Here is a 27,801-nt window from a genome sequence, read left to right as displayed (position 1 = left end):
CAGCAAACACCCCTACCCCGCAACCCTCCCCCCCATCCATAGGATCCTCAAGTTCAATCATGCACCGTGGGAAACTTTGGGACATCAGAGCTGATCCATGCGCAATGCCAAGTTTACACGGATTCATTCTGGCAGATGATGAACCACTTTTGCATTTTCATTGATGGTCATGTCACAACAACCAGATTATGTAACTGGACCTCGGGTGACACGGCTCTCGTTTAAGCCAGAAGTGAGTATCCACCCAGAGTTATTCTGGAAGCCAAAGCTTCCTTTCTTCTTCACAGGTAGGTAGCCGTGTTGGTCTGCCGCAGTCAAAACAAAATTTAAAAAATCCTTCCAGTAGCACCTTCCAGTGCATGCACACGAAAGCTCATACGTATGACAAACTTAAAGGTAAAGGTAAAGGTACCCCTGACCATTAGGTCCAGTCGTGACCGACTCTGGAGTTGCGCGCTCATCTCGCATTATTGGCCGAGGGAGCCGGCGTATAGCTTCCAGGTCATGTGGCCAGCATGACAAAGCCGCTTCTGGCAAACCAGAGCAGCACACGGAAACGCCGTTTACCTTCCCGCTGTAGCGGTTCCTATTTATCTACTTTTGATGTGCTTTCGAACTGCTAGGTTGGCAGGAGCTGGGACCAAGCAATGAGAGCTCACCCCATCACAGGGATTCAAACCGCCGACCTTCTGATCAGCAAGCCCTAGGCTCAGTGGTTTAACCACAGCGCCACCTGGGTCCCTATGACAAACTTAGTTGGTCTCTAAGGTGCTACTGGAAGGATTTTTATTTTTATTTTTCTTCTTCACTTCACTTTCACACAGCCCCAGGTCAAGCCTTCCTTCCCCTACACAAGGCAGTGTTGTTATCTCAGAATATCCCTTGGTGGCTACGTATAAGTCACGCACCCTCCAGTTCAACAGATCTCTCTATAGACACCACACAAAATAGACGACCACCATTTCCCCTGCTCTGCACAAACCCTTTGATACCCTTGGTCATCCGGGGAAGCAAGATATTAAAGCCAATGGGATCAACCGATTTAATTCGCAAGTTTTTTTTTTAATTAAACCAAGCTATTTATAGAATATGTACAAAAAATTCCAATTCTTTTTTTTTTAAAAAAAGAAATATTTTACACCCAGTTCCCCCTTTCCAGCCTTCTGATCTCCCTCTTTTATTTGCATCTTGATACACATACAGACCAAATGATTTGAGAATATTTTTTTAGGTAACCTGGATATTTAAAATAATAAAAAAGGGAAAGGGAGAACAAAGGAGACTGAGGAATGCCCTCTCGTCTGCACAGACCCCTGGAGAAGATTTCCCCCTGTATCTGACCACCTATTCTCGCAGAAGTGCGTAGCAGGTGCCCTCGCAGGAAAGGTATATTCTCTGAAGTTTAAAGACATCTGGCCAAATATCTCCCCTGCAGGAAGAAGAAGAAGAAAAATCATGTCTGTATCGCCAGCACCTTCTTCCAGTACAAGATTGTTTTGGGGGAGGTGGTGGTGGGGAGGGGAGAGAAGTGAGATTCCTTTCAGTGCCACAATCCACATCAATCAGGGAAGAAGAGGCTCCAGTGTTGTTCTACCAGCAATCCCAAAGTTCGTTCTCTGTCTCGCCCGGCTTTGAGTGCTAGGAGTTCAATACGCCACGGCTCCCGAGTCTCCCGGGTTGGTGAAAAGCACATCTGCTTTGGCGTTGATGAAGTAGGTGACAACGAACGAGACAATCAGAATAGCGATGCCCACAATAAGCGTGATGATCTGCGGAGAGAATCAGAAGGCAGAACGAACGACTGTTAGAAGAAAGAATGCTGTGGCCAAAGCCAAACTCTTGGAATTTATTCTTTTTTTGGAAGGGGTGGAGCGTCTTTGAAATCAGGAGTGTACCTCTTGGGACACGAGGAGAGTAAATCCATTGGGAGGGGACTCACAGAGGGAATTCCACAGGAGAGCAGAATTTTATTCCCCAAAAGACTCAGATATTTTTATTTTTTATTTAAAGTGAAGGAGCTAGGCTTGAAAGGGCATGCCTGCTGAAATATCAGAAGCCAGAGGGGCAGCAGGTCAAGAGTCCCACCATCAGCAGAATCCAGAATGAATTCTGCACAGTTTCCCCTGCTTTTGCCTATTAGCACATTTTTATAGATGGCAGAAATCCAGCTTGCCCTGTCCGTTGGCCTCTCTAGAGCTAAGACCTCTGCTGGGCTGACTAACGTATGAAGCTGCCTTATTCAGAGTCTGCCTTGGCCAGCTCTCTGAAGCAGAAGCCTTGCCCAGCAATGCTGCCCCAGATGCTTTCAGCTGGAAATCCCAGGAATTGACCCCTACTCCTTCTGCATGCAAATAGGGGTGGCTACTGCTACCCAGAATTCCAGATTCCGCAGCAAACTGCCTTCCACATGCGTCCTGGCTCTCACCAGAGGATTAAGGGGCTGTCTGTCTTGGCGTACGGTTTCTGCCGGAACCTTTAATGCTCAAATCAGGACACAGGCAAAAAGGGTTCAAATGCTAAGAAGATGATCCAACAAGTAGCACAAACCTTTGGATCCCGTTAGACGGGAATTTATGTGGGCGTCCATCTGTCTTGAGAGCCAATGGCGTGCACCTCTGAGGGTGAAGTCAAATTGCTGCATTTGCAGTTCTGAAATGACCTCTCTGGGGTGCAAGCCTGGGCAGTGTGTATAGAGGTCTCACTCTTGTAGTCCAAAGGAAAGCAGAGCAATGCATTTGGCATCTAACCATCTTAAGATTTGTGTAGGGTTTACTCCTTAACTGCCTTGGTTGCCTCTTCAACAGGCTGCTCCCACCGCCCACCCCATCGTGATTTGACCAGCCACTCCGCGACGCCTCTTTGGGACTCATGATACATTAGTCCATCCATCCTACTCTAACTGGCAGTTACTCTTCCCTGGCCGAGAGATCCCTTTAATTTGAGAAGTCATAGCCTGCCTTTCTGCATGCTCTGCCACCTCCTCTGCACAGATATGGGACCTGGGCTCAAGCCCTGTGCAAGGACCCTCATGAGCCCCCAAACTGTTGCACCTTCAGCAAAGATCCACTTTGCTACCAGACCCTTCAGCTGGGCCCAGGGACTCACCTCAAGCTGCTTGCTGGCCACGAGGAAGATCCGGGCGTGGAGCTCCTTCCAGCGGCTCTCTGTCCATGTGGAGTACTCGGTGGAGCCCCACTGCTCGAGCTCAAATGCCGGGGAGGAAGCCTGGCTGAAGCGGACCGTTGACATGACACAGTACGGCTGTCGGGGGGATGTGGCATTTGGGTATGGGGCACCCTGCACCCACGAGTAGTCATACAGCTGTGGAGGGAACACAGGGGCAATGGAAGCAGAGACTCAGGTGCAAGTTCCAGCCAAAGGTGGACTTGTAAAACTGTCAAGAGTGTTGCTGTGATGCTGGGGGTCTGGGACTTTCTGAAGACACTGCTCCTGCACTTCATTTCCGCTATGGCCCAACCCAAGGTGGGTTTTTGCTGTTGTTGGAATGATCAAAATGTGCTCTCAGTGAAGCCTGATGTCTGGGCTTGTCGCTTACAGGAGTTCTTACAAACCCACTGATTTGGGATGGCTACGCATGTTTATTGCTATGCATGTGTTTATTGCTATTATTCCACTTCTCCTCAGTAGAGCCCAAGGCAGATCAACAATACAGTTAACTTGGACCGCAAGGGTGAGACACAAATGCAAAAGTAATATAATCAAAAGTGCTGCAGGTGGCAGAGTAATAAGCTGCATTTCGAAAAAGAGTGGGATGAGCAAACTCACCTGGCTGGCCTTGTTGAGCTCCTGGCACTGCTCCTTGGTCACGTTCTCCTGCCGGGTGCCTGTGAGGTTGGCCAAGACATGCTGGACGACGTAGGTGGAGTTCACAGGGTTGTTCACAGCGATGTAGTACTGGAGGGGTCCGTCTCCTGGGAGGAAATTGGGGCGGGAGAGGAGGGAAAGGTTTCAAGAGGGGCTGGGCAGATAGAGGCAGATAGAGGCACCAGGCCCTGAAGCCAGCACTGCCCACCCCAAAGGCCCACCTAGCGCAGCATCCCATTCTTGTGGCTGTCGGAAGGGACCACAAGGGTCATCTAGCCCAACCCCTTGCAACCCAGGAATCTTTTGCTCAACGTGGGGCTCAAACCCACAACCGAGATGCATGCTCTACCAACAGAACTATCCAACATGCCTATGAAAAGCCTGTAAGTAGGACCTAAGTAGGACAGTTCTCTCATAACCTGTGATTCCCAGTGGCTGGTATTCAGATCCTGAGGGAAAGACACCGTCCTCGTGGCTTGCAGCCCCTGATCACCTCACCCTCCAAGAATACATCTACATCCCTTTTGAGCCCATTACTAAATTCAGTGACAGTTTTAACTCCACACTTTATTTTGCCCTAAACCTCCCAACATGCAGCTTCATTGGGTGCTGCCGAGTTTTAGTATTATGAGGGAGGAAAAACTTTTCTCTCCACTTCATGTGCAACCCAGACCAACTTTACCCAGATAGGCTTTGAGATCTGACTTCATGATCGCCTGGAACCAGGGGTTGTTTGCTTGGATCAGGAAGCCATACAGCATGCGTGTGACCTGGAAAGAGGACGAAGCATTGAGTCAGGGCCTCGAGAGCAGAACATTGAGTTGGGACCACTCAGAAGCAGGCAGAAAAGGCTGGGCTGGCTCACTGGGAGACCTGGGTTCACCCAGGAAGCCATTGGGGACCTGCGCTTTTGCCTAACCAGAACTGGGAGGAGGCTGTCTTACAGGACTTCACATCTGTAGAGGAGAAGGGTGAAGGGTGAAGAGGGTGAGGAATTTAGTAAGCCTACCCATGAAAAAAGCAAAGGGGATGTTTCCAACCTGTCCCAAAGGCTGCAGAGGCAGGCTTGAAAGACAATGCTTGCCTGATGGACAAGCAGCGGGGTGGGGCTGCTCAGAAATTATGGAGATGGAAATCTTTTTTGGTAGGGGGAGATGTAGGCCCCTGACCCCTTTCTGCCTAACTAACTGAAGGAGTGTCTCCATCCCCATCGTTCAGCCCAGATGCTGAGGTCCAGCACAGAGGGCCTTCAGGTGGTTCCCTCACTGTGAGAAGTGAAGCTACAGGGAACCAGGCAGAGGGCCTTCTCGGTAGTGGCACCTGCCCCGTGGAATGCCCTCCCGTCAGATGGCAAGGAGATGAGGAACTATATAACCTTTAGAAGACATGTGAAGACAGCCTTTTAATGTCTAATGTTTTATTATGTTTTTATATACATTGGAAGCTGCCCAGAGTGGCTGGCGCAACTCAGTCAAATGGACGGGGTACAAATAAATTAATAATAATAATAATAATAATAATTCCACAAAGCACACATTCCATCCAAATGAGACTGATTTGTGCGACTGAACAGGGTGGGGTTGCTCTGCGCTAGTCATTGGTGGTCAGAGGATCACCCATACGCTTCAGTCCGGATGAGGGGAAAGGATACAACCCCCACCCACAAAAGAAAAAATTGATTGTGGTGGTGAAGATGGCTGGTTCAGGGAGATGAAGCAAGGCATGCTCTGTTGATGCAACAAGGAGAGGGACACTCACACAGACACATGCGCGCGCACACACACACACAGAAGGGGAAAGGGCCAGGTCTCAGGCCTGGTGCCAGGGCCCTGGATCCCCATCTGCTCATACCGTTGCTGGATCTGCCCGAACAGCTGAGGCGTTGCCACTTCCTCCTGCAAGTTGGTAGAGTGTGCGGGCAACCACAGTGGCCACATCTGCCAGGGACTGTAGGAAAGGGAGGAAGAGGGGCTCCAGGTTAATCGAGATGGGCAAGTTTGGTGAGTGTATGGAGAGCAGGCCAGCCACCCTCCTGCCTGTGCGCTGTTGGCATGTCTCTATGACAACCAAGAACTCAAGACAATATGAAGTTACGATGACTCTCTCCTCCCTCCCCCTCCTCAAGTCTTTGGGAAGGACTGATGGAAGCTGCTCCCCTACCACCACCCTCCCGCAGCCACGTCACAGCACACTGAACCTTAGCCGTGTCCGTCACATAATTCAGCATTTCCTCTGGGCTCAGTCCCTCCGGGTAGTACATCTGAATGTTCTCCGATGTGTCATAGATGCTTTGGTAGTAGCTGGAAGAAGAGAGGAGAAGGCAGGTTGGCGAGGACACAATGGGGCCCTCGAGAGCAGGCGGTGTCTGGAGCAGGTGCCGGGAGGCTTCTCCTGGGGGAGGAGGGGGGGGAATCCAGCCTCCTCCTGCCTGCCCCCTTCCTCCTCAAAGCGTTTAATGAGGCTTTGTAATTAACTTGGCCCTTCTGCAGCTTTGCCTGTTTGATGAGCTCAAGGCCGTTTATTGGCAGGGGTGGGAGGGAGAAGAGAAGTCCATGGAACACGCTTCCGAAGAAGTTCTGCCAATCTGCTTAAGGATGCCGGCAAATCTTGAGGCCAAAACACAGGGGGTGGGGCACTCCCAAAATCGCATGAATTCAAGAGGCCAGACCTGGACGTGGGCAGAGTCAGCTGCCAACTAGAAGAGGCACGGGGCCACTGGCAGAACGCTCTAGCACAGGGTTTCCCAAACTTGGGCCTGTTTTTGGACTACAGCTCCCATCATCCTTAGCTAGCAGGACCAGTGGTCAGGGATGATAGGAATTGTAGTACAAAAACAGCTAGAGACCCAAGTTTGGGAAACACTGTTCTAGCAGAAAGGTTGATGCTTTCCGAGTGGGGCCAAGGAAGCTGGGTAGTCGGTTGTGCTGGAGAGCCACAAATAATATATAAATAATGAGCTTTAGCAGAGGTAAAGAAAAGAGGGGAGGAGGAGTTCATAATCTTGGCTTGACTTAGTTCCCTGAAGCTGGCAAAAGGAGAAGCAAGGGGCATGCTATGGGTGCTCGCAGACACCCCCCCCCCCGCAAAAAACAACCCACCCACCCACCCCGCTGTATCTCTGCAATTCTAATCTGAAATGCAATGACCAGATCTGCTGCCTCCTCAGAAACGGGCTCAGCAACTGAAGCCTTGCAAGAGCACCCCGGGCAACATCATATTGCCTGAGCCCTTGAACCACCTCCATGCAACCATTCTGCCCATTTTGAAGAAGGCTGGGAGAGAGCGGTTTCTGCTCAGCGAGCGAATTCCCTTTGCCATGGCACCAGGCCCGCTGAAAGGCAGGTTCTGGGCATGGGGATGCAGCCAACCTTCCGTGGCTTTAAGAGCAAAGTGGACGGATGATTTAGGGAGGGCATTAAGGCAGAGCAAAGGCAAGGCGACAGCAGAAACTGCATGCGGGTTTCAACACACAGCCGGGCTGCAGCAGGCAGAAGCTGCTGACCAGCCTGCCAGATTCACGACCGATAAAGGGAAGTCCTACTTCATGCAGCACATAGTTAAGCTATGGAACTCCCTGCCACAGGAGGCAGGGATGGCCACCCACTTGGATGGCATCAAAAGAGAACTGGGCAAATTCATGGAGGACAACTAGTCACAATGGCTGTGCTCTGCCTCCACTGTTGGAAGCAGTAATGCTTCTGAATACCAGCTACTGGAAGCCACAGGAGGAGAGATGGCTCTGGTGCTCAGGTCCTGCTTGCAGGTTTCCTACAGGCATCTGGCTGGCCACTGTGAGAACAGGATGCTGGACTAGATGGACTGGCCTGATCCAGCAGGCTCTTCTTACATTCTTGTGACGAACGGGGAGCCAAACGGGGAGGGTTTTGCCTCCCTTCCCAGGGGTCTCTGGTTAAGAGTTGGCAAAGAACATGGCAACCCTACGTTTGGGTGCGCACGGCACAGGCTGAAGGGCCCAGGGTAGAGCCCGGCGCCTACAACAGCTGGATTTCCCCAGGCCACCGCAAACACACTCCTTCCCATATTTGTTTTTGTTTTAAAGCAGTCCTTGAAGAACAGATGAGGCCCTCCCTGAACGCTCAATTGCTGTTTGCTAACCTCTGGCTGCCAGCCAGCTGCAAGAAAACATTGCGGTACAAAACTGGATTTCTCGTGGCTGTCAGAACAATTACGCTGCGCCTCTTTAATTACATAGCACACGTCTGCTCCCTCTGCCTCCCCCAAAACACAACTGCTACGCTCTTCCCAGCATCCTCGCCCACCCCCAGCCCTCTCACTCCTCGTGCAAAGGGGTGGCCATAACCCCCTCTACTGGCTACTGTCAGAAAAGGGTTTTGCAAAGACTCTTCAACCTGTTTGGAAGCTGTGCAGCTTCCCAGCAGGTGGGTCTGCTATGCAGAACAGAGCTCGCCCCATTTCCATGCAGCCCTATGGCACAGGATATTTTTTCTGAAAAGAAGTCTGCAACTTTCACTAGTAGGGAAAAAGAGGTGTTTCAAGAGAGAGAAAGGGAAAGAGAGACTCTCATGGTTTAACATTACATCTCTCTTTTGGATCTTGAACACTATGGCCCGGCTCTGCCTGAGAACCTGCTAAATAACTTCAACTTTATTCTGGAGTTTGTCCACTGCTTTATTCTGGGTGGGTTATTATTTATTTTATTTATAACCAAAAGGTTCTCACAGCAATGCACAAGAGGATATTAGTAGGCTACGAGGGCTGAGCAATATAGCAATATATTGTCCCAAACCGGTTTGATTTCCATATCGCAATATTGGCTTTATAATTATTGATCTGGCAATATATTGCGAATCATTATGTGTGTGTGTGTGTGCTATGCAAAAATCGCAACGTAGGGGAAACCGTGAAGCCAGCCAATGCCTCTACATAGCTCCATCCTTATATCAGACATCGTGATATATCGGTTTATCACGATGTTTAACGGGCGATATGTTGCGATGCTGAAAAACAGATATCATACAGCCCTACAGGCTACATATCAACATAACATAAAACCGATAACCAATCTGGCTTTAAAAGATCTGTTCAATAGCTCAGTTGTCTCCCAAGGCCTGAAGGGGGGAAAGCACATGTCCTTCACGTGATGTTAGAAGCCTGGTAACTGGGAGGTGGGGAAAATGAACTGAGGGGGTTGTGACAGAAAAGGCCCTGCTCTTGTGTTGCTGCACATCGCAAACCAGAGCAGTCCATGGAACTACAAGCTGGGCTTCCCACACTGATCTTAAGGCCCAAGGTTGACAGGGAATGGGAGAGGCTTTCTTTCAAACACTTGGATCACAAGCCGTGTAGGGCTTTGTACACCATGGTAGCTGACACCGGCTCTTCAGAGGATATTCGCAGCATGGAGATGCTGCAGGTTGAACCTGGGGCCTTCTGCTTGCAGAGCACGGGTAGCCACAGAGGTGCACCATCCCTTCCCATGGAACACAATCCCATTCTGCAGCACCAGCCAACAGTCTGGCAGCCACATTCCGCACCAGAGGCAGCCTCAGGACTGTAAAGGGCAGCCCCAGGTAGAGCACACTGCAATAGTCTAAGCATGAGGTTAACCAGAGGATATACTTCTTCGGCAAGGCTAAGGCCATGAAAGGTGGCAGCTGGCTAACAAGCCCAAGCTAGAAATAGACACTCCTATTCTGTCTGCATGGCAAAGTGGCCTTTGGGCTGCCCATGGGCCGCTCTTTGGAAAAAGTGAATGGCTTGCAGGAAGAATTAGGAATCTGTGTGAAGCATCATGACCAGGGCCTCTGGACAGAGCTGTATCCAGGCTCCCTTGCACCCTTGGCAAGCAGCTGTATTGGTGCCCCCTGTCCCTTGTACCCCTGGAAAGAAGATGTTATCGGTGCCTCCGAAGCTTGGAGAGGCCATGGACTGGAAACTCAGAAAGTTTGCTTTTTGTTGCCTTTTGCGCTCTGTCAGTGACGACTTCACAGCCATGGGGTTGAGTGCATTCTGCTTTGCCTCCCTTCCTCCTTTTACACGTGGTCCACCTGTCTGAACACGTGGATGGGCAGGCCAGGCACCTAGCACCTCCAAACCAGAGTGGAGAGGTGTGATTTTTGCACACACGCCCCTGAGCCTATGTCCTTGGCAGGGGCCAACCTAGCCAGACCCTAGAAGCGGAGGTTTCACAGGCTGCCGAGGGTTTTTGGCAAGGCAGCCTGCAAAGAGAAGTAGGCAGCAGGGGTTTCTGGAGGGCTGGAAACCCGAATCGGATGAACAGGATTCTAACTGAAGTGCCGCAAAACTCATTGGGAATGCACCAGGGGGGGGGAGGGAGAGCTTTTGGAAAGCAGCTCTCGTGCACAGCAGCCACCGCAACTCTCTTTAAGACTTTCCCCAGCCAACCCTCCCAACACGAACAGTTTGCAACCAACGTGAAGGGCAGGACTCATTGGGCCGCTTACCTGTTCTTGAAAGTGGAGCTGTGGTCGGCCAGCACCACGCCAGGGACCTGCCTGGCCCGCAGGAATCGCTGGAAGGAGGATGGAGGGAGGGGCTGGGAGGCGCCAATCTCTTGCATGGTGACACCAGTATCTCCGCTGCTGTTTTTCAAGGTATCCACCATGTTCTGAACACTTTGCTAAGAAGTAAGGGGGAGGCTGGTGACAACATTCCTTTTTGATCCCAGCTTATGGTTATGAAGATGCGTTTGTTGCAAACCCCACTTTAGGTGCAGAATTTGCAGGGGAAAGGCTATATAAATAAACCCGACTTGACGACGATGGCAGCAAAGCAAACGCAAGCTGTCTGCTGCAGCTTAGAACTGGAGAACGGCCTCTGCTCACCCAGTTTAGCGACTGCAAAAACAGACACGTTGACGTGATGCTGGGGGCAGGCTGTAGCCACAACATCCAGTGGTGTTCAAGAACATCACAGAAACTTCCCAAGAAGCACCCACCCACGGAAAGCACTCAAAGTTAAAGGCGTTGTACTATTCGCCTGCCACTCTCTCAGGAACTGTCATTTATATAGCATGACTGGAGGTCTTACAGATCTAAAAGGACAAGGCCCTGCCTCGTGCAAACTTTGGACATGGGACACAATTCAGTTCCATTACACAGACTTTGTTGTTTCAGTACGTGGTGAGGACCGATGGGCCAAGTCTAAGGCTTCAGGGGGAAAGGGGTTACAAGGAAACGGGAGAATCGGCATCATGCAACTGCTCTCAGAGGCACAGGAACAAGGGTGGAGTCTTTTGAAGGCACAGGGGACCTCCAGGGAGCCAAGGGCAAAAGGCCAGACAGAGCAAGGCCACAGAGGGCTCTGAAGGCAAGGACCAAGGCGCTTGCGCTGGGTCCAGGCACAGGCAGGAAGCCAGAAGATGGGGCGTTGCATGACTGGTGTTTGGAGAGAGGTGAACCAATGGACAGGCTTGAGGGGGATGAAGGCAAGACAGAGGGAGGCAAGACAAAAGGAGACGGCCGCAGCTGAGGGGAAAGGCAACCAAAGCATGAGGCAGAGCTTTTGCCCTTTGCCCAACATGGCCACACAGACGTCAAGAGCAAAGCAGGCAGTGTTTTGAGGATCATTGCTGAAGGCAGTGGCCTGGCAGGAGAACAAAGCAGGTCCCCACCCCACCATGCACAGCCTTAATTGCCCTCAGCGCCACCTGAGAACCAAAAAAAGAGCACATTTCACCCTTACCTCTGTAGAGGGGTCCTTCTGCGATACAGGATCTGTGTGCATCCACAGATCGAAGTTATTCATCAGAGCAACCTGCAACAGAAGGAGCGCTCATCATCCCACTTTGTGGCAGCAGTGTAGTGGTAACTTAGGCTGTCTGGGGAGCAGGCAGAAAGACACCCCCCCCCAAGAAAGCCCGACCAACAGGAGCTGAAAGAGGGCCTAACATCTGGAAATACAACTGGTGAGGGTTTGCTGTCTGGGCAGGAAAGGAGAGTTGGTTTTTTTACCCTTCAGAGTGGGAGAAGAAAACGGCCACTTCCAACAGCTTATCTAGCACCAGCTGTTTCCAAAGAATTTTGGACTAGAGGCCCTTAAGTGCCACTCAGGACTGAGCAAGAGAAGGCTCTCAGAATCAATGAGCACTTCTTAATTATGCCAAGCTCCTGAGTCTATATTCTTGCTTTGCAAATTTAAATACCCATTGGTGGAGCTTGGAAGTTTCTAATTTTTTTAAACAAGAGAGTAGCCTAGTTAGGCCAGCCCTGCATTAGGTGGTCACTTTGGCCTCGAGAACAACATGGCCTTCAGCCCAGTTCCCTCGTCCTTCTGCCTGTACTGTTTGCATCCTGCCTTTCCTCTGTGCTGGAACTCAAGGAGGCTGACCTGGGATGTGCATGTCCCCAAGTGACTTCCCGTCCAGGAACTCCCAAGACACGGGAACATCATTGCAAGACTGCGGCATTATGTCCCTTCACACGTGCCTTGGGACCCCTGCATGCCTTTAAATAACCAATGAACAGTTATTTGAGAGACGGAGAGAAACACGGGAGAGGGAGGACTGCAGTGAGGGCCAGTTCTAATTTTTGCTCCTCTGCGGTTGGGAAGCCAGGAAGAAATGGTTGAAGTTCAATGCCTACTCTGGGTTTTGGAGGTGTGAGGCAGGAGAGGCTTAGGGAAAGATGCCCCTTGTGGGCCCTCTCTGCCATTTAACCTGTCCAATAGCCCAGAGGAAAAGGAGGTGTGTTTCCTCCCTCTTGCCAATGCTTGCCTGCTTAAAAGAGGGCAGGTGGACAGGCAGAGATAGCATGGAGGAGGAAAAAGGGGAATGGGGCCAGGGGGCTCCAGGGATTGACAGTGGCCCCCTGCAGGCAGGTGGACCTGAACTCCAGCCTGCCTAAAGACAGAGTGCATTTGGTGTTAGCAAACTATAAATCAGGATGTTTCCAACAGATGTGACACACTGGAAGGCCTTTGGGGTGGGGGAAGTGTAAGGAAGAAATCATTGTTTTTCGTCTTTGCCATGTGAGAATGCGGGTCAGATGCAAGCCACCCGCTGCCACAATTTGTGTCAGAGCCTTCTCACGTTGCAGACCTCGTATTCTCTGGTGCTTTTGTTTTCTTATTTACTTAAGTGCATTTATACACTGCCTGACTGTGGAAACAACAACAACCTTCAAAAAGGTAAAACAATAAAATCAAGAAATCCTTCCCTGCTCCGCAAATATTATTAGTTAGTTGGCACCCGTCTGCCTAGAAATGCAGAATCCACCCTCTGGGGCATGGAAGTGGGTAAACATTGCAGCAAGACAGAGAAGGAAAAGTCACTGAGTTTTTAGCAGAGGGAGGGAGAGAGAACTGAACTGAACTGAACTTCCTTACCTGACTCAGCTCCAGAAAGGAATGGATGTTTTCCAGCTTGACTGGGAAGTGGCCATTCTGCATGTCATAAACCATCCGTGAGCTGCCGATGTAATCAAAGGTCTCCTTGAGAAGGGAAGGCAAATTCAAAAACGGTCACAAAACAGCCTTTGGCCACCCAGCCTCAGCTGCAAACCACAACGATTGGAATAAGATGCAGCATTTATTATACAGCACAGGGGCATTGCTGCAGCAACCACCTTGCGAATTAGGCTTGTATTTACACACCCATCTTGCAGGTGGTGGAGAGAGGGAAGGAGGGGGTTTATCTGAGGCCAACTATATGGCAGTTCTGAACTGGAGCTTCTAGGTTCACAGCTCAGTCTCTTAACCACAATCAAGCTACTGTCCTTCCCCCCCCTCCGAATATGCAGCGCAGCAGGTAACGACACCAACCTACCTTGCGGGATCATTGTAAAGTTTATTGTGGGTAGGCATGTGCGAAGTATTTTGAACAGCCTAACAGTGCCAGATACTGCATCAAAACTACTGGTTTCCCAACAGCTAATTTTGCAGCCTTTGGAGGGAGGTCCTCATTGCCAATTCTCACCCCCCCTCCCCTCCCACTGCTCCCCCACTGGGTGGGGAGATCATATGGAGATATCACAGGACTTTGGAAGCCACTGCAAAGTTGACAGCGCTGAGCAAATGAGGCCCTTCGATGTTGATGCCTGGAGGGGAACATCAGCTGCTAACCATCGGTTCCCCCTCTCCCATATGCCCCTCCCCTTCCAAATATCCTCTTGGCTTCACACAGCTGCCAGCTCCCAGAAATTAAAACTGGTTTGCTCCAGAGTGCGCATATATTTTTAATCCTTTCCATGTGATGTTGTATGTTTGGAGGCAGCGGGGCATCCGCATACCCGTTGCTGGGGGACAAAGAGTTGGAGCCGGCCTTCCTGCCATGCTCCAGCACTTCCTGAGGAGTATCTGGTTGGCTGTTGCTGCTGGTGAGAAGATACCGGGATAGGTGGACCTTTCCACCCACCCACCCACCCACACCCACACCCACACATGCCTGATCCACCAGGGCTAATGTTACGGTGCTAACATGTGTGGATGTTAACACCCAACCTGGTTTCCACCATTCTTGGCCAGCTAAATCCCAGCCAAGGGAAAAATCTCCCCATCCCCAGGCGGAAAGGGGAAAAGGAAGCTACAAAAGTCTACCCAGGAAAGAAGCCTCAACAGGGAGAACCATGTACCTTCATTTCAACTTATTAGCAGCTCCCTGGGGTCTTTTGGTTGCCATTCCAAGATCATTTTAAAAAGTTGGGGACTGAACCTGAAGCTCTCTGCGTGTATAGCAGGCGGTCTACCACTGAGTTATGCTCCCCAGCACCACAGAGGGCTGCCCTCCAATTGGGAGCAGCTTTCCAGAACCTTTTTAAAGGGAGGGGCCAGGGATTGTTCTTTTGCCAAGTCAGATCATTGGTCCATCTAGCTCTGCACAATCTCAGCTCTAACTGGTGGAGCTGTCTGGGGCCTCAGGCAACAGTTTTCCCTAGCTTTGCTTCTTCTTTTGTCTTCTGTTAGTATGCAGTTTTAAATGCCTTTTTAAAAATAAAAAGAAAAAAGAAAGAAATTTAACAAAGTAAGGAAGTATGTATGATACTGAGTTATCAGGTCCTAAAACACTAATAAAGATGCCAACAAAAATTATGTCCAACCAAAAGCACTCCAGTCATACTCAGAGTAGAGCCACTGAAATTCATGGGCTCACCAATTCCAGTGGGTTTGCTCCAAGTAAGACTATCGCTGAATACCATCCTTCGAATTATGTTTCAGCTGCATTAAGTGTGCTCTATTGAATTTTCTTTTCCTAACTAAGTATTTCAGCTGCAATGATTTTCACTATTGGAAAAAACTTTTATGGAGAAATTTATGCAATGTGTTAAAATTAAGCTGACAAACATTTTAGTGCTTGATTACTAAATATCAGTCAAAGCAAACATGCTAGATCAGATCCCAACAGATTAAGAGCATCAGAACATTTTCTGCAAAATCCACATCGCTGGCTAATTCCCCGGAGGGGCTGGGCTTGGGTACATCTGCCCCTCTGATCATTTGTTTCCCTGAGGATAAATACATTTATTCCAGGGCTCAATGGCTACGTTTTCCAACTGAGAATAACAAAGGCCACCAATGTGATTCCTATTCCCAATGCAGAAACTAGGAGAGCTCTTCCAACCCATCTTTATTTACCTACTTAATTTATACAGCTGCCCCATAGCAGAAGTACTCTAGGAAGCCAGTGTGTCGGACTAGGACCTGGGAGATGAGGGTTCAAATCTCCACACAGTCATGAAGCTCACTGGGTGACCTTGGGCCAGTCACAGCCTCTTAACCTACCTCACAAGGTTGTTGTAGGGATTAACTGGGGGGGGGTCTGTGTGAACCATGGAGTCCTTGGAGGAAAAGGTGGGACATAAACACAGTGAATAAGCTCTTCTGCTTGCCTGCTTAAGAAAGTTGGCAGGGCCAGCGAGATGGAGAGGTCAGTTGCCAACCTGGCATCCAGAGATCTCCACGTGGTCACAATTGGACCCACGCCAGTTGCAAAACGCGCCTGGGGAATTTCTAACACTGTCTCCAAGGCCAGAGGGGCCTATAGGAAACAGCCTTATACAGAGGCAGATCCTTGGTCCATCTAGCTCAGTGCTACCTACACTGACTGGCAGGGGCTCTCCAGGATTTCAGACAGGAGTGTTTCTCAACCACACCTGGAGATGCCCTCAGGGATTGAACCCGGACCTTTTGCATGCAAAGCAGACCTTCTACCACTGCCTTTCCCTGCCAAACCTAAGATTTTGGGGCCTGGGCCTTTCTGAAGGGAAACTCCTTCCTTCCCTTGCCATGAAAAAACAAGACCTGATCTTACCCCCTGGAAGAAAACAAACATGATGTTTTTCGGCAAGGACTCAACTCCGGGGATCTTGTGGATGGCTTCGGCTGCCGCCAAGAGAGTCACAAAAGATGCCACGGCACTCTCTGCCCCAGGGGCCACATTCCAGAAGAAAGAGTGACTGTCCATCTGCCAGAAGCAAGAGAGAGAGAGAGTCAAGAAGGTCCAAAAATTCACCAACGTTTCCATTGCCCTTTCTGCATGTATCCTTTGGGTCTCCGAGGGCAATTCAAAGTGCTGGCTTTAATCTTTAAAGCAGGGGTATGAAACCTTAAGCAGGAGCCTTGAAACCCGCCACAACAACCCCTCACCGGCCATTGTGTTTAGGGCAGACAGACTCCTTAAATTTTGTGTCTTACCTCCCTCTCCCCTGGTATGTTTATCAGCTCCCAACATATATTTGGCACTTGAAACAGGGGAGTGGAGATGGCTTCCCGATACTGTCACAAGGACCAGCTAATCAATATATCTGAAAGCCAAACTAAAGCATCCACGTATTTGTGAATCTTATTTAACAGCATTAAGACACATTTCCTCTAAGAACAAACACCACACAGAGTGATGAGGCATCAACAACTATGGAACTGCAAATGCATTTGTGAGAATGGGAAAGTTGAGGCATTGTTCATTTTTATGCTCTTTGAACAAAAGGCATTTGTGACTGACAACAGTTGACCTCTTTGCTAGTCAGCTTCTCAGATCCAGTGCCAATTTGGGGTGGGGGGGTGGGGTTTGCAGAGCAGATGAGAGGAAGGAGAAGCTCCACGGTAGGTGCAGAGACATCCACTCACGCTACAATGGGTATCACCCAGTGTTTTCATGCAGCTGGATTCTGAGATTCTGAGCTGTTTTACTATATTCTATGCAACATTCGATATCTTACAATCACACACAATCTATTTTTGTGTTAAGCTGGAAATGCCACTAAATAAAAATAAAGGCAGCCTATAAATTCTGTCTATAATAAACAGAAGAACAATTTACGTTTTTAAGGAAACATCTTTAAAACGGTCATACTGTAGATTCCCAAAGTGATGTCGTATTTAGGAAATAATGATAGTTTTATCATTTTAAACCCAAAGTGGCCCGTTTAAATTACTTTAATGGGCATTATCTGTATACGGATCATGTTTAACATCAATTTCCAATTTGAAACTTGATTCAGATTTTGCCCAATCTACGCAATAATCCATTTTACATAACTGTTAGAATTCTGTGTAGTTACAACCCAACGTCACATGGTAAAATCCTTCTGCTCCCTACCAGTCAGTACTGTGCAACAGCTGAGTTTTGAGAAAGGGGTGGGGGGAATGAGCCAATTCATAGCTGACACAAGGGGCAGCCAATGAGGGTAAATATGGATTCTGCTCTAAGCAAGAAGAGCCCCCTGCCTCCACGTGCACAACACCTACCCGACTGGAAGCAATGACGACACTGTCCGGGTCCAGTTTCTCAGATGCGTTGATGGGCTTCACTGTACTCCACACGTTGAAATCTTTGAGAGGGTCACAGACGACCTCTGGAGTGGAAGGAGAAAGTGACCTCAATAAAGCGCAAGGATCACAAACTGGCTGGCCAGTCATTCCCTGGCCAGGGAAGGCTGACTGACCCCCACCATGTGCTGCGGCCTTGTGGTATCACTCCTCAAGGCAGCTTTGAAACAACCATTTGAAACTTTAAAATTATATTTGACGTCTAGCTGGGAGAAATGAGATCAAAGTCTTATCCAACTTATGCAGCCAGGATACCCACCCACCCCTTTTAAAACACCACCACCACCCGAATCCAAAATTTTCTGCTTCAGCCCTCCCCAACCTGGTGCCCTGCAGATGCTTTGAACTCCCATCAGGCCCAGCCAGCACAGCCACACAGACTGGGGCTGAGGCTGATGGGAGTTGTAGTCCAAAACATCAGCTTGGCCAATACAGTTCTACGTGCAAAATATGCATTGTATCAGTGAGCTCTTGGCAGCTTGTGAACCTGCCTCCCTAGAGCAACAGAAAACAAATCTGCTCCGTCATCTAAGAGACAGCCTGTCAGATATTTGAAGGTGGCTGTATCACATCGCCTCTCAACATTTCTTCCCTAGGCTGAATGTACGCAACTCCTTAACCCTTTCCTCACGGGGCTCGCAGGCCCTTCGCCATTTTTCCCACCCTCGTCAGAGCACCTTTCAGTCTGCTGGTATCTTCCTTCAACCGCGCCCAGAATTTCCTGACACACAGCTTGGCAGTTGTCAGCCTCGTCTTGGGACACTTCCCCATACCCCGGCCCTGTTGTCTCACCTGGGTTGAGGCTGAAGGTGCTCTGGATGGCGCTGCGCCGCATGCAGGTGACGGTGCTGGTCACGGCGTGCATGTGGGAGGAGAGCTGCATGGCACACAGCGGGTACTCTGGGTCGGAGCCGTTGGCAGGGAGGTTGTAGGATTGGTAGCACTAGAGGAGGGAAACAGAGAAGGTGGGGAGGATTAGAAATGCAACACTTCATCGGACTCATTTGCATGTGTTCCTTACAGTTGTATTTCATGGTCTCCCTTTGCTCACAGGAGGCTCTTTGCTCCAACACAGTCTTCTGTGGACAGAGGCAAGGAGACATTTCCCCCCTATTTAATGTCCTACAAAGCTCCCATGCCACTTCCCATGTTGTTCCAGAGGGCTGCAAGTTAGGTCCTCAAGCTGTGCATATTCCATCAGTTTAAGTTGCCATTCTTTGTTAGTTAGGACCTTGCTCGTTTTCCATTTGGGGGCTAACAAAACATGGGCCGCAGTAGTAGCATACATAAATAATATTTTTTGACACCTGGTAATTTCCATCTGAATTATTCCCAGCAAAAAGGACTCTGTTTTTGGGGGGAAAGTACTTTTAAACATTTTTTTCTATTCATTATAAATTTTTTCCTAGTACTCTTTTACCCTTTTACAGGTCCACCACGTATGAAAGAACGTATCCTCGACCCCACTGCATCTCCAGCAGAGGGCTGCAATCTTCTGGAGCTAATTTTATTAGTTGTACCACACCCATCTTGATTCGGTTGCCCTCCTCCCCTGCAGTACCTTCTTAATGACCTCTGTTTCATTCTCATCTTGAAGGAGGAAGATGGGGAAACCAAAATCCATGTAGGAAAGGCCGTTGCCGAGGGGGTTCCACACTGTCACTTTGCAGTGAGCATATTCAGGGCCATAGCTGCTGTTGTAGACACCTGAAGGACAAAGTGGGAAGAGCCAAGGCACCACTGAATCAGTCTCGTTCAGAAGGAAATACCCATGTCGTCTCAGAAAGGGCTGTCTAGTAAACAGCCACCTGTATTGTGATGCACCAAGACATTTTCTGCTGGTGATTGTTAAGCCTCTTGCAGCGACGGTCCCAGCTGCCCTAGTGTCTCAGGGAAAAAAGGGTCCCTGGCTGCTGTTGGGTAAACTGCTCCTAGAATAGGACAGGGTGAGTGAAACTACCTAGTGACGGAGGATTAGGAGGGGACAGGGGCCGGGTGTCATGCCTATCCCTGACGTGGTACCAGGCATGAAGCCTTTAGAGGGTGACCTGCGGGTCAAGGACTTTGAGGAACAGGCAAAGTCCTCCAGATCCAATGCTGAGGATCCCTTTGAGAGACTTTCTGGGTTGAAGAACCACTAAAACGGTCAGAGGAGGAGGTACAGCTGCCCCCCAAAGTCCCTGAGAATGCCAGTGTCAAAAGCACACAACCAAGACTGTGATATTGACCCACTGTCATTTGCCCACTCATGAGTAAGCAACCCTGATAATCCTTCACTCCCAGCAGCTGTTTTTAGGGTTTGTTTAGGAGGTCGGAGTATATAAGGTCCACTTCCTGAGCCTTTCAGCTGCTGGGAACAACACAGGCTTCTGGCTCCTGCTTTCCAATTCTAATCTCCCTGCCTTGCTATCTCGTTACTTTGTCTGAACTCCCTGTAACACCGACCTTGGGCTGTTGCCAGACTTTGCCTCTGGGTAATACCAGGACCTAGACAGATTCTCTGTGGTTTGCCTGGGCTGTGCTGCATCTGCAACCCTGCCCTCATTGGTGATTACTTGGGCAAAAGGCATAAATCTCCTGTTAACTGGGGCACCCCCTTGAGCCTGACACTGGAGGAGGCAGCAAACTACTGGAAAGAGGAACATAATGTTGGGACAAGAAGAGGGCAAGAGGAAAGGAGGAAAAACTGGGAGAAAAGACAGGGGGAAAGTATGCTCAGATCCCATGGAGATGAAGGAGGCTGGAATAAGAAGAGAAAACGAATTGCCTAAGAGGCTGAGCCTTTTAACAAGAAATTCTTGATTCAGAGCTTAGCTCTGCCTTAAGGTAAGCCCCTCCCTTCTCACGCTCATCACACCTACAGTGATGATGCTGATTCAGGATTGCAATAAGTGTACACACTTTCCATCAGCCCTAGCATCATGTGGCTGTTCTGAGGCCAATGGGACTTTTAGTCCAAAACATCTAGAAGACACCAGGTTGACAAAGGCTGGTCTACATCAAGAAAGCACTATAATGACATTAGGTAAGGCTAGTCAAGGTAGCTGGCTGGAAATCTAGCCAGGCAAATGCTGCTGTTTTCCCCATCCTGCCCAGTATGAACCCATGAGAGCCCTTCAGAGGACCTGCAGCAGGAAGAGGTCCCTTCTCCACAAATTAGCATAGCCCACAGGCAAGTCTCTCCCCCCCTCCCTGCTCCTTCCTTACCAAAGCCATCGTTGGGGCACCGTAAACCAGGAGAGAATCCTGCGTGGGGACTGGGTTTGGAGATGGCCACAGCGAGGCCAGAGATGCGGGAGCTGCCCTTCAGCTGCTGCATTACATCACTGTCGAGAAAAGAAACACAAAAATGATGAACAGACCTTCCGGGGGGGGGGGGCTGTTTTAGATTCTTAGCTAGTTATCGCCTACCTACAGCACTTAAGTAGCCAAGCACAAAAGGGGAGACTTCAAACAAAAAAACATGGTATCGCTTGTAACAAATCATAAAAGGAGAGAGAGTTTAGCCACATTCTGTCCCCCCCCCCAAAGGGAGAAGCAATTTTAAGTAACTGGAATTCGTAACTTCCTCCTTATCTATTTAATGCTTTGCAGATTGACAGGAAGTCAAGGCTGCACTTGGGTGTTAAATGCCATCTGGTCCTGATAAACCATCTTCATTCATTTATTTTTCCTAATGAGAAAGAGTTTAATCATTAACTCTTGCCTTCCCATCACCCATACTGGCATGAACTCTTCAACCACCCCATCCTTTTCTGCATTCCCCATTTTATTTGGCCCAAAGGGCACTACACACACACTCTCTCTCTCTCTTGCTTACACACACAGTCCCTTAAGAATCTAAAGAGTGTGTGCTGTGAAAAATTTCTACGCAGAGTCCTTTTTTCCCAGCTACTCCCACAATAAATACTATGTTGCATATCACAGGATATTCACGTGACCACAACACAGGAAGCTGAATTTTACTGAGCCAGTTTCATCTGTCCATCTGCCTCAGCAGTCTTCCAACCATTTCAGACACACCTTTAAACCTAAACATGCATTTGGGGACCCAGTTCTCAATTTTTTTGCCATCTATCTGTATGGTGGTAGTGCTGCTGTTGCAACTCACGTAAGATCAGGCCGCGGTCAGGTATTTGGTCCTGACTTGGACTCAGCAGATGAAGAGCAGTGGTGTAGCTCAGCGTTGCCTGCCATAACATGTGAGTTTCAAGCAGGAGCCAAGGGAGATACGCCCGATCTGCACATGCTTGGGATTGAACCTAGGACCCTTCTACATGCAAAGCAGCTGTTCTACCCAAGCTGCAGCCCAGACAGCCCAAAACACATTATTATTATTATTATTTAAATTTTTTAAATATTATTTATTATTTAAAAGCACAAAGAATAAAACACGTACATACAAAAGAGTACAAAGATAAAAAAAGAAAGAAAAAGAAAAAAACATAAGAAAAAAAACATACCTCAAAAATAAACACAACTATTACAGTTGAACATAGATACTTCCTGTCCCTCCTATTATACATTTTCACATATCTTGTACTTCACAGGTTTTAACTGGTAATATCCCTTTTTTCCTCTTCCATTCCATTTCAATCATTCTTAATATTCCCAAACATCATTCAATGTCCGCAAGTAGAGAATTGTTTGGATAGTATACTTTAAAATAGTTTTTATATATACTCCACTCCTTAGTTACACATTATTAAATGAGATCTGGTACCATGCAAGATCATACACAGACAAACTTAAAAACAAACTCAGCGCAATGAGAATTGAGAACAGAAGAAGCTAAGCTGTGAAAAGAAGGGGTTGGAAGCAGGCGGGGGGGGAGAGAAGATGTGAAACATCTTGCATGCAAGATGAATATTTCATTCTCTGCTGACAATGATCTGCTGAGTATCAACATTGCCACAGACCCAAGAACAGATGGAAGGCACACATGGCGGAAACACTGCTAAAGCCCCATGTTGGGCAAAAGATTTCTGCATCGAAGGAGGCTGAACTAGATGAACCTCATGGTTCCTTCCAGCCCAGGGGCCCCTCTGAGATTTTCTAACAGAAACAAGAGATACAAGCACAATAAATAAATTATGCACTTTTTGTGGGGGCAGCGGCAAGGGGGAATGGTTCATTACCCGGTGAAAAGATGTCCACCTAGCAGCACCATGTAAGGGGAATGTGGCCCGTCCTTCAGCACCCAGTCCAGGTCAGATTTCTTCTCCACTACATGGATGACTCCGGTGTCTCCATTCAAGGAGGCTGCCATGAGAAAGGAAGAGGTCCCTGATGCAACATTCTCACCAGGTAGCTCCCTTGGGTGTTTCGTTTTCTGTTGCTTGGCAATTGCACTGGACTCGCGCCCCCACCCCCAACAAGCTAGCTTCTAAGCTGTGCTGTAAATAAGACTAAGTACATGAAACTGAAATAACTACCAGTTCTTCCCCAGTTTACTCCTGCTTCCCCTTCCTCTGCTTGTTCCTCCCATGATGAATTTCAGATTGCAACCCCACCCAGCAGGGGCTATCCTCTTCAACTCTAAAACGCCACACGTATACATCAGTGGCTTATATCTAAAATGCCACCTGCTGACTGACAAATTTGTGGCTGAGTAGATGCGGTCCAGGTGATGTAGCTCCACTTTCTCTCCCAGGCAAAAATTCATTAGAATGGGATACACTCACACTGGCAGCCAACTTGATGAGTAGCGTTCAGGAGGCGGACACAGGTTGCCGTCCTGTTCAGTGGGATGTAGATTTTCCTCTCAACAGAGTTGCACCAGCCTGCACCTGTGTGGAGAGAGAGAGAGAGAGAGAAAAAGATGTAAAGATCCCAATCTGGCCTCAACTATCCAGGCCTAACCACAGAGTTGGGAGGGACCCTATAGGCCCAGGCATAGGCAAACTCGGCCCTCCAGATGTTTTGGGACTACATACAATTCCCATCATTCCTGACCACTGGTCCTGTTAGCTAGGGATCATGGGAGTTGTAGTCCCAAAACATCTGGAGGGCTGAGTTTGCCTATGCCTGTTATAGGCCATCTAGTCCCACCTTATACTGATGCAGGAAATCCACTATTACAGTATCCCTGCTAGGAGGCCATCCAACTGGCAGCCTCTCTGCAGTCCCCACTCAAGGACTGCTCTCATTTCCTTGGCTGCTCACTGAAATGGTGTGGCTCAGGAGTAGCCAACATAGCAACCTTCAAATGTTCTGGATCACAACTCCTATCACCACCAATCACTGGGTGCGGTTGATGGCAATATTGGCCCAAAACGTCTGGGGAACGCTATGTTGGCTACCCCTAGGCCATTTTAAGTGCTGGCTGCGCCTCACAGTTGAGTATGTGGCACGGTCTATAGAGCACCAGAGAGACCTGGATTCAAATCCCCACTCAGTCACAAACTTTGGGCTAGTGTAATCTTGCCTTGTAAATAAATCCATGTAAGAGACTTGCCTGCTAAGACTAATTTCCATGTGGGCTGCAGAGAGAAGGAAGCAGCCTCCTCCCCAAGCCAGTATGGAAATGCAGACTGCGGGCCTCATAGCAGGCTAGGGGAAAATTGATGCCGATCAAGCAGACGGACTGAGGGATGGAATAACCCTTCTCCCCTTTGCCTGTTTTATCTCAGTGACTCAGAGCCAGCAGTCAATGAGATGGCATTGTGGAGTCTGGAAGCCCTCTTTCACAACACCCTTAGCAACCAACAGATCCTCAAAGTACTGTATTGCAAACATGCTCCATCCCCAATCCAACGTGTAATCAGGGATTTTTTTTTTCTGGAAAACTCCAAAATGGAAAATTCTCTTATGCAAATTAGGATAACTTGCATTTTTTTAAAAAAAAATAGGTTGCATTAGAAAATTTTCTGATGCTGTAACCTAAAGAGTAAACTAACTTAGCATGTTTATTTTATATGCATTCAGTAAACAAAAGTAAAATCTGAATCTGCCCAACTCACCTATTTGCAACTGGCACCCATACATTGCTGCTAATGAACTGATTATACAATTTTTTCCTATCCCATGTCACTGTACACAAATGGAAAAGTGAAGCAGCAAACACAACCCTAGCCTTGAACATTCTTCACGTCATATGCAAAACAAATAAAACACGATACAATTGCTACATTCACCAAAAGCATGTGACTAACAGTATCTCCATCCCTCAACCCCCATCCATCTTTTGCTCACTCATTTACTACGACAACCTCCTATCCTTTTAGGGACACCTGCTAATTTAATAAATTATACTTGTTTAACTTCAGCCCATTATGAAGCCAACTTTCACCGACTTATCTTTGCTTTCACTTCCAAGGCAGAAAGGTTTTCTGCTGCTTCTCAAATTGGTTGAGGCTAGAAAAACCTCAGCTGGATCCCTTCTCCCCCAACACTGCACTTCAGGGTTTGCCTTTACACACATCCAGTATCACCCCTTCCTTCTAGCCATCCTATGTCATAGTCTCCCGAAATATGATGCTAAGCACAGAGAAAAGCTGTGAAGCTTTACCACCTCTGCTTACAGATCTCGCTCTTCTATTTTTAACAGCTGCGTGATGCAGGTAGAAAATGTAAACAACTGAATGGTTTTCTATCATTGTCTTCAAAGTCAAGATTACAAAAATCCAATCTGGAGGTAATTGAAGTATGGTTGACTGAATGTGAGTTGGTGGTCTTAGAGAAAGGACATAGGCAAAACTGATAAAAAGGCAATCCTAGCAACAGTCACCATCTGGGCATCCAGGAAAATTAAGGATGGAGTCTCCTACACTGTATAACCTGCTCTTTCAAGAGGGCTGTACAGTATCCCCATCCAGAACAGGTTCAACTATCTCTCCTAGTCCCTCATAGTACCAGTGTCCAGTGTAGATCAAGTATAAGTTTGTTAACCTTCATCTACTCTAAAATTAACTACAAATACCTGTTTATTACTTCCATGGCCTCATTGAAAGTAAATAATGGGAGGACAGCATACTGGTGATTTGACTCAAGATTTTATTTAGATATTAAGAACTATGGAAGACCATATGAGCTGAGAAGTCAAAGGCAACTGTGCAAAACAGCAGTCACCAACTGCTTTCAAAAAGGAATGGAACCACTAAAGAGAAGAAAGACATGTGGCAATCACAGCAGGAAATTATGGTAAATGGAACTGAAAACTACTAAGATATCTGGGAGAATCAACAGGGCTGCACTTCCCCTGTTTGTCTCCACCTGAAACCCATTTTGAGCCATAAAAGCAATCAAAGTCTATTTTTACGTTGTTAAGGTTAGGCTGATACATAATCTCTTGTATCCTTGCCCAATCTTCAGGGGAATCGCTGTTAGTCCCCCCCATGGCTCAGATCTACCAGGAGCCATGCATTCAATACTGTGGCCTAATTTTATGGAATTCCCTTCTAGTTGAAGTCATATTGGCACCCTCCTTGTTGAACTTCCAGTGCCTACGGTACTGAATACTTCATTCCAGTAGGCAGTTTGACTGAATTTCCTATTTTAACCCATTTTAATTTTCAATGCCTTGTGTTTGTATATAAGCGGTCTAATTTTTTTTAATGAACTATTGACATGATCGATATTAGTTGTCCCTGTATTACAGATGCCCAACAGGCTTTCACAAACACACAGGGTTTTTTTGGTTTTTTTAATGGACTTAGTATTCAGTCCATATGCTGAATGCACAACTCATATCCACCAACAACCACTCACTTAGTATTGTGGCCCCAATTTTATGGAACTCATTTCCAGATGAGGGCAGGAAGCCATCACCACCAAAGTACCAGCACTCACTGAAGACTTTATTCCAGCAGGTATTTTAAGTGAATTTTCTTATTTTTATAATTCTACCGGTAACTGATTTTAATGTTCATTGTATTGTGTTTGTAAATAATAAACTATGAACACGATCATTTTTAGTTGCCTTCATGTTAAGAGTCCCAACTGACTCCAACTAGAAGTCAGACATTTAGTATTGGAGGTCCCATGCTCTATAACATTTTCCCTGCAGAGATTCCACAACTTTTCTATTGACTGTCAGGAATCTCTTAGAGCTCTTTTTATATCAACAGGCTATGGAGCTGTTTAAACTTTCTTGATGAGCCAGCCATTTTAATAATCATTGTGCATGTTTTTTTGTTTGCTATTTTATGAGTTGCTGGCATAAAACCTCACGAAGCTTGGCAAGCAGTGGAGTCCCTCAGCTAGAGGTTACCACAAAGCAGGGAGTGAAGAAAATGAAAAACTGTTGTAGCTATGAAGTCATCAACTTGTGAAATGAGTTCCATGACATCAGATTGCAGGCTAAAGTCCCTCCCTGGTAGTACAGATGTAAAGTTCCATACACCTGGGAGTCTGGGGATGAAGATGCAGTAGCTGACATCCCCCCTCCCCACAAATTTATGGGAATACTGATCTGGTTTACCAGCTAGACTTCAGTTCTTTTATTTCTTCTTCTTTTTTATTTTCCCCAAAACAGGGAGTGACTATTGCATCTCCACCACAGAATCCGGTACCAACTGGGAGACGCTTATTCTGCTTGCAACCTCCGTCTTGGGACGAAGCCTACAAGCTGACCTCATGGCCAAAACACCCCCCTTAATGTTTTTCCTAAATTTTAACACACAGACGCACCTTTTTGTGCAAAGTGTTGCTTACTGAAGGGCGCTGGAAAACTCAAAAGCTCCCCACGCTTTCGTGACATTTGGGTTGGTCCCAACTTAGCTTTTACCGAAAATGGTTTTTTTTGGGGGGGGAGTTTTCCTACCGCTTCACCAGACACCAAATAATTTCATTTGCTCTTTTCACCGCGATTCTAGTGACCAATGGACGACACTTCGCACTTGTGGATCACCCGCCTGTCCGAGAAACAGAGGCCTTTGTTTTCCCTCGGCTTTCAGGCGGCTCCCTCCCAAGCTCCTCTCAGACAAGGTCAGGTTAGGGCTCTGGCGAGCCTCCGGAGAGCCTTCGAGGGACCCGGGGGTCCCACCGCCTCCGCCACCCAGGCTTCGCGGGGGGGGGGGAGTTGCCTCACCTGCCGCCAAGGCGCACAGAAGGAGCCCCCGGAGGAGCCACCCTTCAGCTTCCCTCATCATCCGCCCGCAGCTGGTCGCCGCTTCCGCCTCCTCGACGGCCGCCATCTTGCCGGCGGCTTCCGCTTCCTTTCTTTCTCGAGGTTCATGGGAGACGCTCTGGCCCGCTCCCCCGCCGCGAGCG

General features: G+C 48.2%; 1 protein-coding gene across 1 annotated transcript; it reads right to left on the bottom strand.

The window, feature by feature from the left end:
* Positions 1-1,041: 1,041 nt before the first annotated feature.
* On the bottom strand, positions 1,042-27,734 carry NCSTN (nicastrin). The gene is made up of 17 exons (XM_035098522.3): positions 27,620-27,734; positions 23,274-23,378; positions 22,728-22,851; positions 20,797-20,915; positions 19,151-19,296; positions 18,382-18,532; positions 17,509-17,615; positions 16,073-16,225; positions 13,153-13,257; positions 11,512-11,583; positions 10,272-10,447; positions 6,023-6,125; positions 5,677-5,772; positions 4,508-4,595; positions 3,787-3,932; positions 3,106-3,321; positions 1,042-1,769 (listed from the first exon to the last, which is right to left on the bottom strand). The coding sequence occupies exons 1-17, from the start codon at positions 27,723-27,725 to the stop codon at positions 1,647-1,649; spliced, it is 2,136 nt and encodes a 711-aa protein (XP_034954413.3). The 5' UTR covers positions 27,726-27,734; the 3' UTR covers positions 1,042-1,646.
* Positions 27,735-27,801: the final 67 nt, after the last annotated feature.

Source organism: Zootoca vivipara, chromosome 16 (genome assembly GCF_965207765.1).
Source record: "Zootoca vivipara chromosome 16, rZooViv2.hap1.1, whole genome shotgun sequence".
NCBI lineage: Eukaryota > Metazoa > Chordata > Lepidosauria > Squamata > Lacertidae > Zootoca > Zootoca vivipara.
Note: the sequence above shows the minus strand (reverse complement) of the source record. Positions and strands in the feature narration are given on the sequence as shown.

Coding starts and splice junctions, on each gene's coding strand:
- NCSTN (XM_035098522.3), bottom strand. CDS start 27,725: ATGGCGGCCGTCGAGGAGGCGGAAGCGGCGACCAGCTGCGGGCGGATG. Junction 22,852..23,273: donor TCATCAAGTTGGCTGCCAGT/GTGAGTGTATCC, acceptor TTCTCATGGCAG/CCTCCTTGAATGGAGACACC. Junction 19,297..20,796: donor GTGCCCCAACGATGGCTTTG/GTAAGGAAGGAG, acceptor TTTGTCCTTCAG/GTGTCTACAACAGCAGCTAT.